This window comes from Nanorana parkeri, unplaced genomic scaffold (assembly GCF_000935625.1).
Source record: "Nanorana parkeri isolate BGI_ZX_2015 unplaced genomic scaffold, ASM93562v1 scaffold571, whole genome shotgun sequence".
Taxonomy (NCBI): domain Eukaryota; kingdom Metazoa; phylum Chordata; class Amphibia; order Anura; family Dicroglossidae; genus Nanorana; species Nanorana parkeri.
In genome coordinates, this window is record NW_017306839.1 from 742,661 (window position 1) to 757,583 (window position 14,923).

A 14,923-nucleotide genomic window follows, 5' to 3' on the forward strand; every position below is an offset into this window, starting at 1 on the left:
CAAATCCCATAGGATGTCTATTCCAGGTTAACATCAAACGGTAAAACAAACCATAACCAAAATAGGTTTCCCTGTGCTACATTCTATGATATAAATGAAATCATTTGATAAACATTTTGGCATTTGTTTTTTTTACACTTAATATATTAGCTTAAGCTTTACAAGAAAAAACACATATAAAAGCTTGTAGACATATTTTTTTTGGTTTAAACATACAAGCCCATGCTTTGAAATAGAATTTCAAAGGAATATGATCTGTCTCATGGCATTACTTTGTTCACTTGATCTGTGGACATGTAGCCACAGGGTGGGATAAATTCTTTGCCTGGTGGAACAGTAGTGTTAAGCACAAGGTTTTGTGGTGAGTTTGTTATGTGAACGGAGGTATAGTCCGCCACTGGGGCCTCATAGCTTGAATCTTTTTCAGAGGCACGTAAGCTCATGGCAGCAGCTGTAAGGCTTTCTGGGGTGAAATAGCTATCCATGCTGGGGCTTTGTGGGGTGTTCTCTCTTGGAAAATTCACAGGACAGAATGCTGTCACCGCCGACTCACAGATATAAGCATTGTCCATGTTGAAGGTTGTGGGACGTTGGGTGGCTGCTGGTTCACTGCATTCTTCATTTTCTATCTTCATTCTTTGCCCTGGTGAGAGCAGAAGTCGTCCTGCTGGTGTGATATCGCTTACAAGAGCATAGAAATCCATGCCCGTTTTTGAACCTCTTAGCTGGGTTGAAGTAGGCACATTTGTTGTTCCGTTAGCGACTACCGGAGTTAGTTTAACATCTTCTGGCTTTGTGCTTGTTTTTTCTACATTTGGCATCTGAGAATTTGTGGTCACTCCTCCACTATTGGGTTTCTCACTAAGGCACAGGAGATCGGCTTGGTTGTCCTTTGTGTTGTGAGGTTGTCCAATATCCGAGGTTCCATCGCATGTTTCATTGTTGCCGAAGTCGGTTTCGGGAATATCAGGTTCACAACAACTGGCTCGGCCAGAATCATCATCTTTGACATCCAAGCAGCTATGCGTCTTGGGGTATTCTTCTCCCAAGAGACGGTCAGTGTCCGTTCCTTCATTCTTCTCATCCTGCTCGTCAAGGTCGAGCTCAATGAACTCAACCCAAGGGTCATCGATGCACAGCTTATAACTGTCATGGCTAGCAAGTATTGAGCTAACTTCATCCAGTTTTCCCTTCTGTGGACAAAGTAGAATTATGAAAACACAAATAGAAAATTATGATTAAAAAAAAACAAAAAACACAGAAGGACAAAATTCTAATATGAACCTTCTATTTGAGACTGTCAGATAGGGATATTGCCACTGTTCCCATATCAATGTTTTAGAAAAGACACCAAATTACAACATCAAATGAAGACTCTGGTTGCTATGGAAAACAGTGACATAATTTCTACGGAACACTTTGATAAGATACCTCCACTAACCTTTAGGATAACTGTTTGGGGCTGGGGGGTTAACGTACAGTAGTGTTACATTAAGGATAGGGGAAGATTGGGTTAGCTTAAAGGAGAGCTATGGGGCAACCTTTTTTCCCCATATTTCTCTTCAGGGTCACAGGAGGACATATACGGTGTCCTCTAGTGACCAAAAACTCTATTGTCCGCTATATGCTGAAAGCACTGCAACCAGGACAGAAACCCTGACAATACTGCCGAGATGCACCCCGTTGGCTGATTGACAGCTGGCTGTGCCTATCTAGAGGCAAAGCCAGCTGAGCCCGCCCCCTCCCCCGTCCGTTCCTTTACTCAGCGCTGGAGGATCGGAGAGGGGAGGGGGGAATCACTGCGGGGAGCGGTGACTGACAGTCTCTGCAGGGAGAGGATCAGGAAGTCAGCGATCGGCGGGATGTGTTCGCTGACGTCCCGATCAATAGAGCTGACCTGTGACAGCTTCTTGGTCACAGGTCGGTTAGAACTATAAGGATGAGTGTTTTTCACTCACTCCATAATTCTGCTTTAAGTCAAAGCGTTTGTGGGTAAAAATATAAGAGTTCATTTTAGGTCACAGGTTAAGTGTTACAGTTCAATTATGAAGAGAGTTGAATCATCTTAGTCTACCAGTGGACCTCTTTTAATAATATTCTGGGGGCAGGACTGTATAGACTCTTCTCTTAATCGAAAGGTGTCCTGGTACCCAAAATATCATCAGTGCTTTATTACAGGAAACAGGTTCTACAGCCCTTGTGGTTGCATTGTGATGTACCCTTTCTGCTATTGTTATTCCCTAAAAAGGGGAAAGGACAGGCTTACTAGCCGAAAGAGATAAGGAGAGCTTTGGTATCCTTTTCCTGTAACACATCATGTCAATTTCAGGGTAGCAGGGCACTATTTGAATACATCAAAAGTGTATGTAGGCCCTGTTAGTCCCACCATCCAATTACTGCAGATTAGAAGCACACAGACTCAGGCTTAGGTTAGGGGTCAGGACATGTGGAGAAAGTACCGCCTGGCTCTCTCTACTCACCAACAAACCAGGCAAGATAGACAGATGGCCACAATTGGAAAGGGGGTGTCAGGAACCGGGGACGTCTGCTGTAGCTGGCAGTGGTTCTACCTGTTGAGCCACCTTAGAACCTTGGATAGCTCCTTGCCTGATCTCCTGTGTAATCCTCAGTTTAACCTAGTGTCTGCTGCACTCTGAACTTCTTGCTCCTCCCTTGAACTTCCTATTTAAGCCATGCCTCTGCACTTCCTGTTTGCCAGATTATTGTGCTCCTGCCATTATCTTCCTTCCCGTTCCCACTGTGCTACAATCTACTCATACAGCTACCCGTGTACCGACCTTTGGCTGCTGATTCACAGACTACTCTCAACGTCTGCTGCTTCGTACCTGATACCTTTGGCTACTGACCTCGGCTTGTTCGCTGACTACGCTTCTGGCTGCTCCTACACTATACCATCTGCTTGTGTACCGAACCCGGCCTGTTATACCACAAATTAGCCTGCTGTTTCAGCTACTGGGCTCCGAGCCTGATCCCAGATCGTGACAGAATAATCTGGCAAACAGGAGTCCCCTGTTGCAGCTGCCATAGCCCCTGTCAGACAGCAAATTGCAGAGTTGCAAAAGTTTTGTGTTACTTGCCTAGAATAATTTTCTGAACTCCGGAATGTGATTAAAAGTCAGCAAGAGGAGATTCATGATATGCAGAGACAGTTACTGGACTTACGCTCCTGAGATGCCACCTCTGCAGACTCACACGCACGCATGCCTTTACCACTTAAATTCAATGGAGACCGCCGCCAATACAGAGGTTTCCTGAACCAATGTCGTATATACTTTCAGATGCAACCTGCTGCATTTGTTTCATAGAGAACAAAGGTACTGTTTATTATTAACCTCCTGACTGAGGAGGCTTTAGCATGGGCCTCCCCCAATGTGGAGCAGGACAGTGCAATCCTGGATGACCTTGATGCGTTTGTAACTGCGATGAATCTAGTTTTTGATGATCCCAACCGCTGTGCTACTGCCGAAGCTAAATTGCACAGTCTATGGGAGGGGAAACACTCTGTTGCTGAATATACAGCTGAATTCCGACGCTGGATTGCAGATACCACTTGGAACCCAGCAGCGCAAAAAAGTCAGTTTCGCCAGGGGCTTTCTGAACAAGTTAAGGATGAGCTCGCTAGAGTCGAAACTTCTAATGACCTTGAGACCTTTGTCCAATTGTGTATTCGCATCGATCAGAGACTTACTGAAAGGAAGAAGGAGAAACTAAGAATGTTTGGAAGTAACCCTGGCATGCGTTTCTCTTTTAGTCAGCCTGCACAGAACCAGATTCCAGCGCTCCTGAACCTATGCAGGTTGATGCAATAAGGAAATCTATTTCTGTTCAGGAGAAGGAGAGATGACGTACAGAGAACTTATGTCTTTGTTGTGGGGACTCTGGACATTATGCAGTTAACTGTCCGAATAAAGAGAACTATTGCTGCCACAGATGTTAAAGTGTCCGAACAAATAAACTCTATTGCTCGGTCCATCTCAGCATCAAATCAAGAAGAAAATAAAATGTGTTCTTAACCATCTAATTTTGTCATCCCTATCATACTCACCTTGGAAAGTCGGGATATTCCGTGCTCTGCTATGCTGGACTCCAGAGCCGGAGGGAACTTCATGGACATTGAATTCGCTCAAAGCAGTGTTATACAATTATAAATAAATCTTTACCTATTGATATGGAGACTGTTGATGGTTCACCTATATCTTCATGGCCAATTACCCATGAGACTGTTCCTCTTAAACTGCAAATTGAGCCTGACCATAGTGAGACCATCAGTTTTCAGCTGATTTCATCACCCAAATTCCCTATTATTCTGGGCATCCCTTGGTTCTCTACTCATAATCCCTCCATAAACTGGGAGACACGATCTATAATCTTCACCTCCATTCATTGTAGAGACTTTTGCAAGAAACATTGCCAACCGCAATTGTCCCTGATCAAGGATTCGCATGTTGAGGAAGGATCTACTCCACAGTATGACAGATTGCCTCCACAATACAGGGAATTTCAGGATGTCTGTGATAAAAAGAATGCTGACTAACTGCCTCCTCATCGCCCTTATGATTGTCCCATAGAGTTGCTACCTGGGGCGGAAATACCTTTTGACCGTATTTACTCTCTGTCGGAGCCTGAGCTGAAGGTGCTCAGGGAGTTTTCTGGAGGAGAATTTGAAGAAAGGTTTCATCAGACACTCAACATTTCCTGCTGGAGCACCCCTATGCTTTGTGGAAAAGAAGGACTCTACTTTGAGACCATGCATAGACTACAGGGAATTAAATAAAATCACTATCAAGAACCGCTATCCACTCCATTTGATTCCTGAACTGCTGGAAAGGCTCCGCTAAAATATTCACCAAATTGGACTTACGGGGTGCATGTAACATTGTTCGCATTCGTCAAGGAGACGAATGGAAAACTGCTTTTAGAACCAGATATGGACATTTTAAATCTTTGGTCATGCCATTTGGCCTGTGCAATCCTCCTGCAACATTCCAACACTTTACCAATGATGTGCTGCGAGATTTGTTGGATCAGTTCGTTATTGCCTACTTGAATGATATCCTTATCTTTTCAGATGATCTACAGGAACATCGCAAGCATGTCTCCATCATCTTCAAACGTCTGAGGGAACATCAACTTAATCTCAAATTGGAGAAATGTGAGTTCGAACAAACTCAAATCCAGTTCTTGGGGTACATAATTTCTCCAGATGGGCTGAGTATGGACCCCGATAAGATTAAAGCTGTGGTGGAGTGGTCCACCCCCAGAAACATTAAATAAATTCAACGGTTTATTGGATTTGCAAACATTTACCAAAAATTCATAAGGGACTTCTCCAAGGTGATAGCACCAATTACCCAGCTAACAAAGAAAGGACAGCTTTTTTCATGGTCGCCAGAGGCGCAGACTGCTTTTACCAAACTAAAGACTCTTTTCACTTGTGCACCGATATTGGTACACCTAGGTCCCGAACTGCCTTTTATAGTGGAGGTGGATGCTTCAGATAATGCTGTAGGGGCTATTCTTTCTCAGCGAGTTGGGGGAAAAAAAGGCAGCTTCATCCTTGTGCTTTATAGTTACATAGTTACATAGTATTTGAGGTTGAATAAAGACATTAGTCCATCAAGTCCAACCTATTAGGATCTCATTCTAGGAGTGCCTGTACCCCTGTATATTACGGTCCCTTAAGAAATCGTCCAAAAGTTTCTTGAACAATTCCACATTCTTTGCTGAAATCACCGCCTGTGGCAGTGAGTTCCAGACCCTAACTGATCTTACTGTGAGGAACCCCCTTCGCCCCTTGTGCAGGAATTTTTTCCCCACCAATTTTAGGTGGTGGCCTCTAAAGTGTTTAGAGCTTTCTTCTCTCGTTTAATGTTCTCTGCTGAAAAGAATTATGATATTGGAAATAAAGAATTATTGGCAATTGAGGAAGCTTTTTCCAAATGGAGACATCTGCTGGAAGGAGCCAATCATCCTGTGACTGTGCTCACTGATCACAAAAACCTTGAATTCATCTGTTCTCCCAAAAGACTGTCTTCTAGACAAGCATGATGGACTTTGTTCTTTTCCAGGTTCAATTTCCTTATCTCGTATCGACCGGGATCAGGAAATGGCAAGGCAGATGCCTTATCACAGACTTTGTCAGAGCCCCTCCAGGAAAGCAACCCTGAATGTACCATCTTGCCTCAAAAGAACTTTCTAGGTGCCACGAATTTCAAGGAGTTCTTGCCTCTACTTATAGATGGCTACAGTGATGACCCACTCCTCAGAGATGCCCCCCAAGGATATTCAACTCTTCTATAAGAACGGCTATTGGACTGGAGACCATCGTCTCTATGTACCAGAATCCGCTCGGGTAGAGGCCCTCAGGATGGTTCATGACTCTAAACTGGCTGGGCATTTCGGGGCCACAAAGACTGCCGAACTTTTATCACGTTCCTTTTGGTGGCCCGGTTGCAAGAATGATGTCAAATCCTATGTTTCTTCATGTCTCACCTGTGCACGTCACAAGACACCTCGATCCTCTCCGCTCGGGTTGCTTCATCCTCTGCCAGTCCCATCAAGACCTTAGGGGTCAGTTTCTATGAACTTTGTAGTCGATCTTCCACCCTCTACGGAAATGACTATCTTAGTGGTCGTTGACCATCTCACAAAGATGGCTCATTTTATCCCAACCAAGGGGATACCCACTGCTGAGCAAACTGCAGAGCTGATGGTCCGAGAGATATTCAGATTGTATGGCATCCCTGATAATGTGGCATCTGACAGAGGAGTGCAGTTTACCTCGAAATTTTGGAGGAGTTTCTGCACAGCCCTGGGAGTTCCAATTAATTTGTCCTCTGCTTTCCATCCTCAATCTAACGGTCCATCACCTAGATCCGGAAAAGCAATCTAGAGTATTGGCAGATTTGAAGAAATCTGGCTCCCAAATAGTGTTCGTTCAGGAAACTCATTTAAAAAAAGATCAGATCCCCAGGTTGTCCAACCGGGAGTTTCCCTTAGTCTATTACTGTTCCTCTCCAGTTTCGAAAACGAAGGGTGTTTCTATCCTTATAGCTGAAGGATAGCCCGTGGACATATACTGATCAGTACATAGACCCCATTGGGAGGTTTCTCCTCTTGAAGGGAACGATCGGTGACGTGTCAGTGACCCTCGCTAATGTGTATTTTCCAAATACTGATCAATTAGGATTCATACGCACTCTGGTCCAGGTCCTACTGGAGTTGACAGATGGCGTCCTGGTGCTAGGGGGAGACTTAAATGTTGCTATGGACCCTTTGGTAGATGTTTCTAGGGGCACTTCTCACCTAGCCTATTCGTACCTAAAAAAACTGAAATCGGAGCTACATCTCCTGCGTCTGACAGATGCATGGCGGTTCCTACATCCGCAGGACAGGGATTACACCTTTTTCTCTCACATCCATCAAACCTACACAAGGCTAGATAATTTTTTTGTTGAACACAAGGTGCTCCCTCGAGTACGTACAGCAACCATTGATAATATTCTTTTATCTGACCATGCCCCCATACCCTTTTTCTCTACCTCATCTCCTTAGACTATAATCTCTACTTCTTGATACTTTCATCTCTTTTCCCCTGCTCCCCTCTGTTTCTCTTTTGCACATATCTTACGATGTTGTTTGAAACGTTATGAACAAAAAGTTCTGCTATTAAGTTATTCCTTCAGAATTGAATTTACTCTATACACGTGACACAGCTATGTGATCTATCATACCTAATACCTCTGTCGTTACTCCTAATGTATGCTTTTGCTATCAGATCTACGTTTGATGTATTACGTAGGCACATAAGTTCTTAGTGCTTCCCGTGTTTAGCATCTTTTGCATTTATGTCATATGATTATCTATTCCCATGCCTGCACTATGTGTATTGTATACGTATTCAGATAATAAAATATAAAAAAAAAATAATATAAAGCTTCATATTACTGTACAAATCTCTGCACTTATCTCATTTGGGTGAACATCAGTGGTGCCATACTTACTTGTAACAGGGCAGGGTCAATCCCTTTAATCTTTGGAACTGGCACTGGGGGAAGTATCAACATCTTTAACCTGGGAGACACAAAAAGAAACCAGTTTACGCTAGCCACAGATACATACTGTTTGTAAGTAATGAAACAGATTAATAATCTAATAGTATATAAAATAATATGCAATTAAAACATCAAGAAAGCATTGTAGTGTTACAAAAGTCATGCCAAAAGCTGGGTATTCTTCCTAGTTTCCAATTATCAGGTTGGGTCATCATGCTATAAATTCTCTTGTAGCTGATCTTTAGGTTTGTGCAAACTGGATTTGTTTATCTGGATTTTCCAGGCATATGAAATGTGTACGAAAATGCATTTTAAATGCAAGTCTGCAGATTTCCATTAACTTTGAAGCTGAACTCCAGGATAAGCATATATTGTCTGAATATAAGAGACTTCCAGCATGAAACTTTGCCTCTATGCAGGAACTTACTGTAATAAAGACCCGTGGTTGCTTTCTCTCCTTGTGCTGGGTGACTGGTCTTGTATCCGCCCCCTCCTGTAGTTTTCTGCAGACAGCTTGTAGTGGATGGGGCCTACTGGGTCCCAGAGCTCTGCTTTATGCACAAGTTATGTGTAGCACCGTGATCATGTCACTGCTACTTTTATATGGTAATATAGCTGGGTTTGTAATTGTTAATGTGTTGCGTGTGCAAATTCTTAAAGTGACATTAAAGGCAACTTTTTTTTTCCCCTCACCCCAACGTTAATTAACCAGTTGACATCCGCGGTGTTAAACCCACTTCCCATCCAGGCCATTTTTCAGTATTCAGCGCTGCGGTACTTTAACTGACATTTATTCCGTCATGCAGCGCTGTACTGAAATGAATTTTATACCCTTTTTTGGGGACAGATAGAGCTTTCTTTTGGTGGTATTTAATGCCGCGAACGAGCACATATAGGCGATCGGCGGGCTATGGACCCGCTGATCGCCTATATGTGAAACACCCGGTAACGGGTGTGCTTAATCGTCGGGTCTTTTCTGACCGTGCGTGCCCGCTAGGGGGCGCGCGCGAGCAGAAAAAAATTGCCGTCTGGAGACGGCAACCCGCAGATGTAGCAGTGCCGTCCGTCCGTTTTTTTACTACGGGCGGACAGCAAGAGGTTAAAAGCACTTACCTTAAATGATGTCTCTTAATCCGATCATCTTCTTCTTTCCTGATGTGTTCAGCCTTTTGTCCAGCGCTGCGGTGGGTGTCCGATCCAGCGCTGACTCCTCTGGGCTTGCTGGCACTTCCTGTCCCACGGTGTCTGCATGTGGGTGCACGCGTCCATAGACTTACCTTGCGTCCCTCCTCGCGTCCCGGCCGAAAATGTGAACTGCGCATGCCCGCGCCCCAAGATCCTTTAGAAGAATTTTCACATTTTTGGATGGGAGCGAGCGGGGAAAACACAGGTAAGTTTAAACTGCTGTTAAAGCGGCTTTAAAAAAAACAAAACTTTTTGCATATATCTACTGCTTGCTAGCAGTAGATATATGCAAAAAAAGCTGAGGGTTTAGAAACTCTTTAAGTGAATGAGATAATATGTAAAAGTTAATGTTCAGAGGTCCTGCAAGGCAGCTGACTGTAATTGGAGCCTATTAGCTCCCTATGTGACAAAGACTTTAGGTCCTTGGTGTACTTACTATGTCCACATGCATTACTATTTCTGCCGTCTAATCTTTACTTTTACTTTGTAAGCTTTTTCTTCTAAAAATACAATGTTCACATTGAGCAGAGGTTGTTGATTTCATTATGAGTTGGTGGAGAATGCTGGTTTGTCCAGAACCTCAGCTGCTTTCCTGACTTGCCACTGCCTAGGCACTGGATTTGTTAGCCACTAGACTTATTTAGCCATTGGACCTGGAGGATTGGGACTTACACTGAGTGGCTGTAGGTAAGACTTTGTTTACCAGTCTCTACTCTCCTACCGCTCTTGTAGTGGGAAGGTATGCTGACAATGATGCAAAAGTTGCTCTCACACTGAATTTTCCTCCTTATTCTCTTTAACCTTGTTGTTAAACTAACTGGGTTGCTAAGAGTGAGGTTCTAAAAGTGGAACTATGGCCTCCCATTAAAAAAATTGTGCCCCATATTAGTGTATCTGCATTTACAGTTTTCTCTCAGTATCCCTGCAAAGTCCCACAAATATCTGTTGATCCTGCCAGTGATGTTCACCTAATGCAGCTTCCTGTAATGGGGTGGCAATGATGATGCAATGCTCCTGAATTCAGAGCAGAGTTGCAGGGGCTGTGGCTATCAGCACTGTTACTGTTGATTTACAATCCTGGTCCCTCTTCACAGATACAAGAAGTAGCAGGCTTTGCAACTGAGTACATTCATATACAAATCTTCGGACAAATACATAGAGCTTTGTTGCCATACACTCCCTTACAAAATAACTGAGTAAGGTATTTTTGGTTCCTCCTGGCCCACCTCACCATAACCTGGTATGTGATTATACTTCCTCTTTGCTCCCCAAGTCCTACTTCTTAGAAGTCCTTGTTTCCATACACTGCACTTATGATGACCAACTAGCACAATAAAGCTGTATGCAGTTTGGAATAAATGGCTTTACAATATCAGGCTGTAGCTGAACTATACACCAGTGGTTCCAAATGCAGAGTTGGCCCGAGATATAATGCAGATACCTTTTGTATTATGAAGACTCCACTGTACTCCATCACAAAGGTGAGTGCTGGAAATTTCTCTAGTGCACTTGTATTGAATTTTATTTTTGAACATATACCTTTTGAAGGTAATAAACTGAGAAGCTTGCAACTTACCTTTTCTTTTTGCAGAATATGAAAAATGACAGCCCCACCACTACAGCAAATATTGCAATGATCACAAACAGCGGCCATGGAGAATCTGAAACTAAAACAAAAACATTATAAGACATATTAATATGAAGTCTTAAACTCAAGATGGACCGACACTGTACATACTCCACCGATGGTGGGAACACGTCTGTTATTTCTGTTTGGTTCCTGGCTTTCAAAGTGAACCTGTATTACATTAAAATTCAAACAAACCCCCTGCTGTCTAGAAGGCACCCATTGATGCCTTTACATACCTTTCACACGCCTGTCTGCCTATTTGATCCCGACTTTATTGTTAGAGTGCAGGGGAAGTAGCCTATACTCAGGAGGTATTGAGTTTCAGTGCACCATTTAAAAGAAGCCTGTTGTCACAGAAATGCATAGGCTGCCTTTGTTAGTTGTCTCACTGTAAGGCCTTATTCACACGGAGCCAGTAGTAGACAGATTGCGTCTAAGACCGTCTATCTGTCCCTAGCCGCAGGTAACTGCTGGATGCATGAATACTGTACATGTAAATAGCGGTGAACGGTTGTAGCTCCTGGCAGCATGTCATCGTTTTGAACACAATGAGTGGCCGCAGCTGTCCGGAAACATCTGTGATTCCAGCTGCAAGAATCCACTGGGATCTGCCATTGGCGCTAAAAAACCCCAGTGTGAATGAGGTCCTATGCCAAAGCTTTGGTTTCAATACACCGGGTCAGTGACAAAGAGGCAGTTAACAGTCTCATTAGAAAGTTTCCTTTCAAGAACAGTCTGTACAAAAAAGGGGTTACTTAAAGGAGAACTATGAGGTGAGTGCTTTTCACTCATCCTTATAGTTCTAGCCGACCTGTGACAATGAAACTGTCACAGGTCGGCTCAGTAGATTGGGAAGTGAGCGAACACATACCGGCGTTCGCTCACTTCTCGATCTTGTCACGGCAGGGAGCCGTGACAGGGGAGGCAATGGATTCCCCCCTCCCAGCTCCGATCCTCCAGCGCTGACTGGCGGAACGGATGGGGGAGGGGGCGGGTACAGAGACGCCGCAGCTGGAACGGATCCAGACATAATTGTCGGGATCCGTTTCAGCTCTGGCGTCTCAGTATATCGCAAGCTGTAGCTCGCGGTATACTAAGCTTAGGGTGACGGGAGGACGCTAGTTTGTGTCCTCCCGTTACCCTTAGGAGAACTATGGGGAAAAGCCCTAAGCCCCATAGTTCTCCTTTAAAGTGCTTTTCCACTTTTGCAGTCAAAATTGAGAAAACCCCTTGATATGTTTGTTATGTATTCCCATTCACACAGCATATCTAAAAATTATCTTCAAGAGATATTTAAGATGTCTTTGAGTTGCAGGCCTTTGCAAGCTACTCTCTCAATTTCAGTAACAGGAAACTATGACTATCATAAACATTACCCTCCCCATCCCCTTTGCATTGCAGATAGAAATTCAGAACAGAGAACTATTTTTCTTTAAGAATTGATCATGTTTTGTGCAAGCAGCATTTTTTTTTTTTTACATTATGCTATGTGAATGAGAAACAGGTAACAAATGTATAATAGGTGTCATATAAATTTGGCTTTACAAGTGGAAATACACTTTAGATTGTCTATAAAATCAGTGAAAAAATAATAAACGTTGCGTAATAAGTGTGTCTTGCCTCCCACTACCATCTATCAGTATTCATATGCTGTTGTAATCTAATTAGGATTTAAAATGAATTCAGTGGTTGGCTCCCAGTCAGTATTAATTCTGAATACTTACATCCCAGTGGAAGCTGGATGTTCAGCAATTCACTGAATTCTGAGAACGCATAACTTCCTTTCTGTTTGCAGCGAATCTTCACCCAGTACTCATTCCCCGTCTTTAGTCCATAGATCGATAAATATGTGGTTTTCACAGTATCATACTAGGAAGGGCAAATAATAAAGAGACATCCTTTGTGATTGTGGAATTAGCTAGTAAGGCAGAGAAATTAAATGAATGCATTCATTATGTGTTATCAAGCTGACCGTATTATGCTCAGATGGACTACATGCTGCCTTTAGCTGTATTTTCTTTCACAGCCTAATGTATTATATGTTTAAATAAGATCACATTATCATTTTTTCTATCATTACCCTTTGTTAAAGTAATTATTTCTGAATAAAAGAGAAAAGCCTATTGTAAATAAACATTACCAATGTGTGTTAATGTTTTAAATTTTTTTCTATGCATAGAGGGCCATTCATATTTGGTCTTTAAAGTACATATGTAGGTTCACCCTCCTGACAGCAAATTGTCTCTCAGTACATGCAACACAGTGTGGCTGGCTTCTAATGTGAGACGTCCCTTTCTCTCTAAAAATCACTTGTGGTTAGAGTCATTTTCTCTCTGATTTTCTTTTTTGGGCACAGTGTTCAGAATTCAATTCCGTTTGACCAACATATACACAATATGGTCAAAACTTTCTGGACACCTAACCATCACATTTATATGAGCTTGGTGGACATGCCATTCCAAAATCATGGGCAATTCTATGGAGTTGCGCCCCTTCCTCCCAACTTTGTGGCTATAACAGCCTCCAGTACTATTGGAAGGCTTTCCACAACAATTTGGAGTGTTTGGGAATTGGTGCCCATTTGCCTAAAAAAAGCATTTGTGATCATGCAATAATGTTGGACGAGAAAACCTGGCACACAATCAGCTTTCTAATTCAACCCAAAGGTGTTCAGTAGGGTTTAGGACAGGTCTCTGTGCAGGTCTCACGAGTTCCTCCACTCCAAACTCATCAAACCATGTCTTTTTGAAGCTGGCTTTGATCAGAGGGCCCCGGTCATGCTGGAACATAAAATGACCTTCCCTAAACTGTTGCCACAAGGTTTGACATGCAAAATTGTTTAAAATGTCTCTGTGTGCCATACAAATAAATGTATCCTTCACTGCAAACACCTAAACAATGTAATTTGGAGTGGTGTCCACATACGTTTGGCCATATAAGTAGGGGTAAGGTGTCCACATACTCTTGGCCACATAGTATACAGGTACATGTACAGCGATATTTCTGGCAAATGAAACAATATATAAAAAAAATTTAATTCCCTTATAAACACTATATATTTCTTTTTTTTTTTTCCGCTTGGGGTTATCCAGTCATCTCTAACCCTGCTGGCCTGTGAACATTAATAATATATCTTTACCGTCTTCCATTTTGTTGCATTGGCCATTTTTATCTGCACTTCGTATTCCAGTGTGATCCATCCACTTTTAACATCAGCTGTGGCTGGTGGAAGCCAGTTAAGTTCAATGTCCATGTGCAAACGGGTTTCACTGATGTTGAGAGATGTCCAGTTCAAAGCCATGGGAGGGTCTGGACGCACTTGATAAACAAAAATTTACAATTTGCAAATCAGAAAGTTAAAGTACATAGTCACATTTTATGGTGCAAAGGCAGCAGAATAGTAACTCTGCTGACTCATTCCTACTGGCACACACACATGCTAACGAGCTTTATCATTTATTTCAGTATGTGTTTCGCTGTGGTTTTGAGGAATCCTATAGAGCTAATTTAAATCTGAATATGCAGACCAATGCATAATGCAGTATGCAGAATTTCTTAGCAATTTTAAGGTTTTGAGGAATCCTATAGAGCTAATTTAAATCTGAATATGCAGACCAATGCATAATGCAGTATGCAGAATTTCTTAGCAATATGCAACAATGTCGTACAAAACCGCAGGAACAAGTGTTGATTAACTTGACAATAATGACTTGATTATTTGGTGCAGCTTTATTAAATAAATGTGTTTTACACACTGTAAAGAACAGTAGTACAGCCTGCTGGCAAGTCATATAGAATATATATTACACAATGCATTCCTTGCATTTCTTCCTAAGTAAATGAGCTATGCATTTTCCTCTTCAGCTGAGAGATGATGCTGTGCTAGTATATCAATTGAAGCATGAACAGGAGAAAGCCATCCTTGACAGGCCATCAATCACGTCAACCCCAGATCACACTGTTGTTGGCCCCCTCTCACAGCTATCAGCTTTCTCAGCCATCAGTCAGTTTGTTCCTGACATTTATGCAAAAG

At 42.6% G+C, this 14,923-nt stretch overlaps 1 protein-coding gene across 1 annotated transcript in view; it reads right to left on the bottom strand.

Annotated features, from left to right (window-relative positions):
* Positions 1-260: 260 nt before the first annotated feature.
* GHR (growth hormone receptor) overlaps positions 261-14,923 on the bottom strand; it is a 108,490-nt gene continuing 93,827 nt past the window's right edge. Inside the window, exons 5-9 of the mRNA XM_018562304.1 lie at positions 14,030-14,208; positions 12,641-12,759; positions 10,837-10,965; positions 8,025-8,094; positions 261-1,193 (exon numbers count right to left, since the gene is read on the bottom strand). Of these exons, the coding sequence (XP_018417806.1) occupies positions 261-1,193; positions 8,025-8,094; positions 10,837-10,965; positions 12,641-12,759; positions 14,030-14,208 (1,430 nt within the window). The remainder of the gene's footprint in view (positions 1,194-8,024; positions 8,095-10,836; positions 10,966-12,640; positions 12,760-14,029; positions 14,209-14,923) is intronic.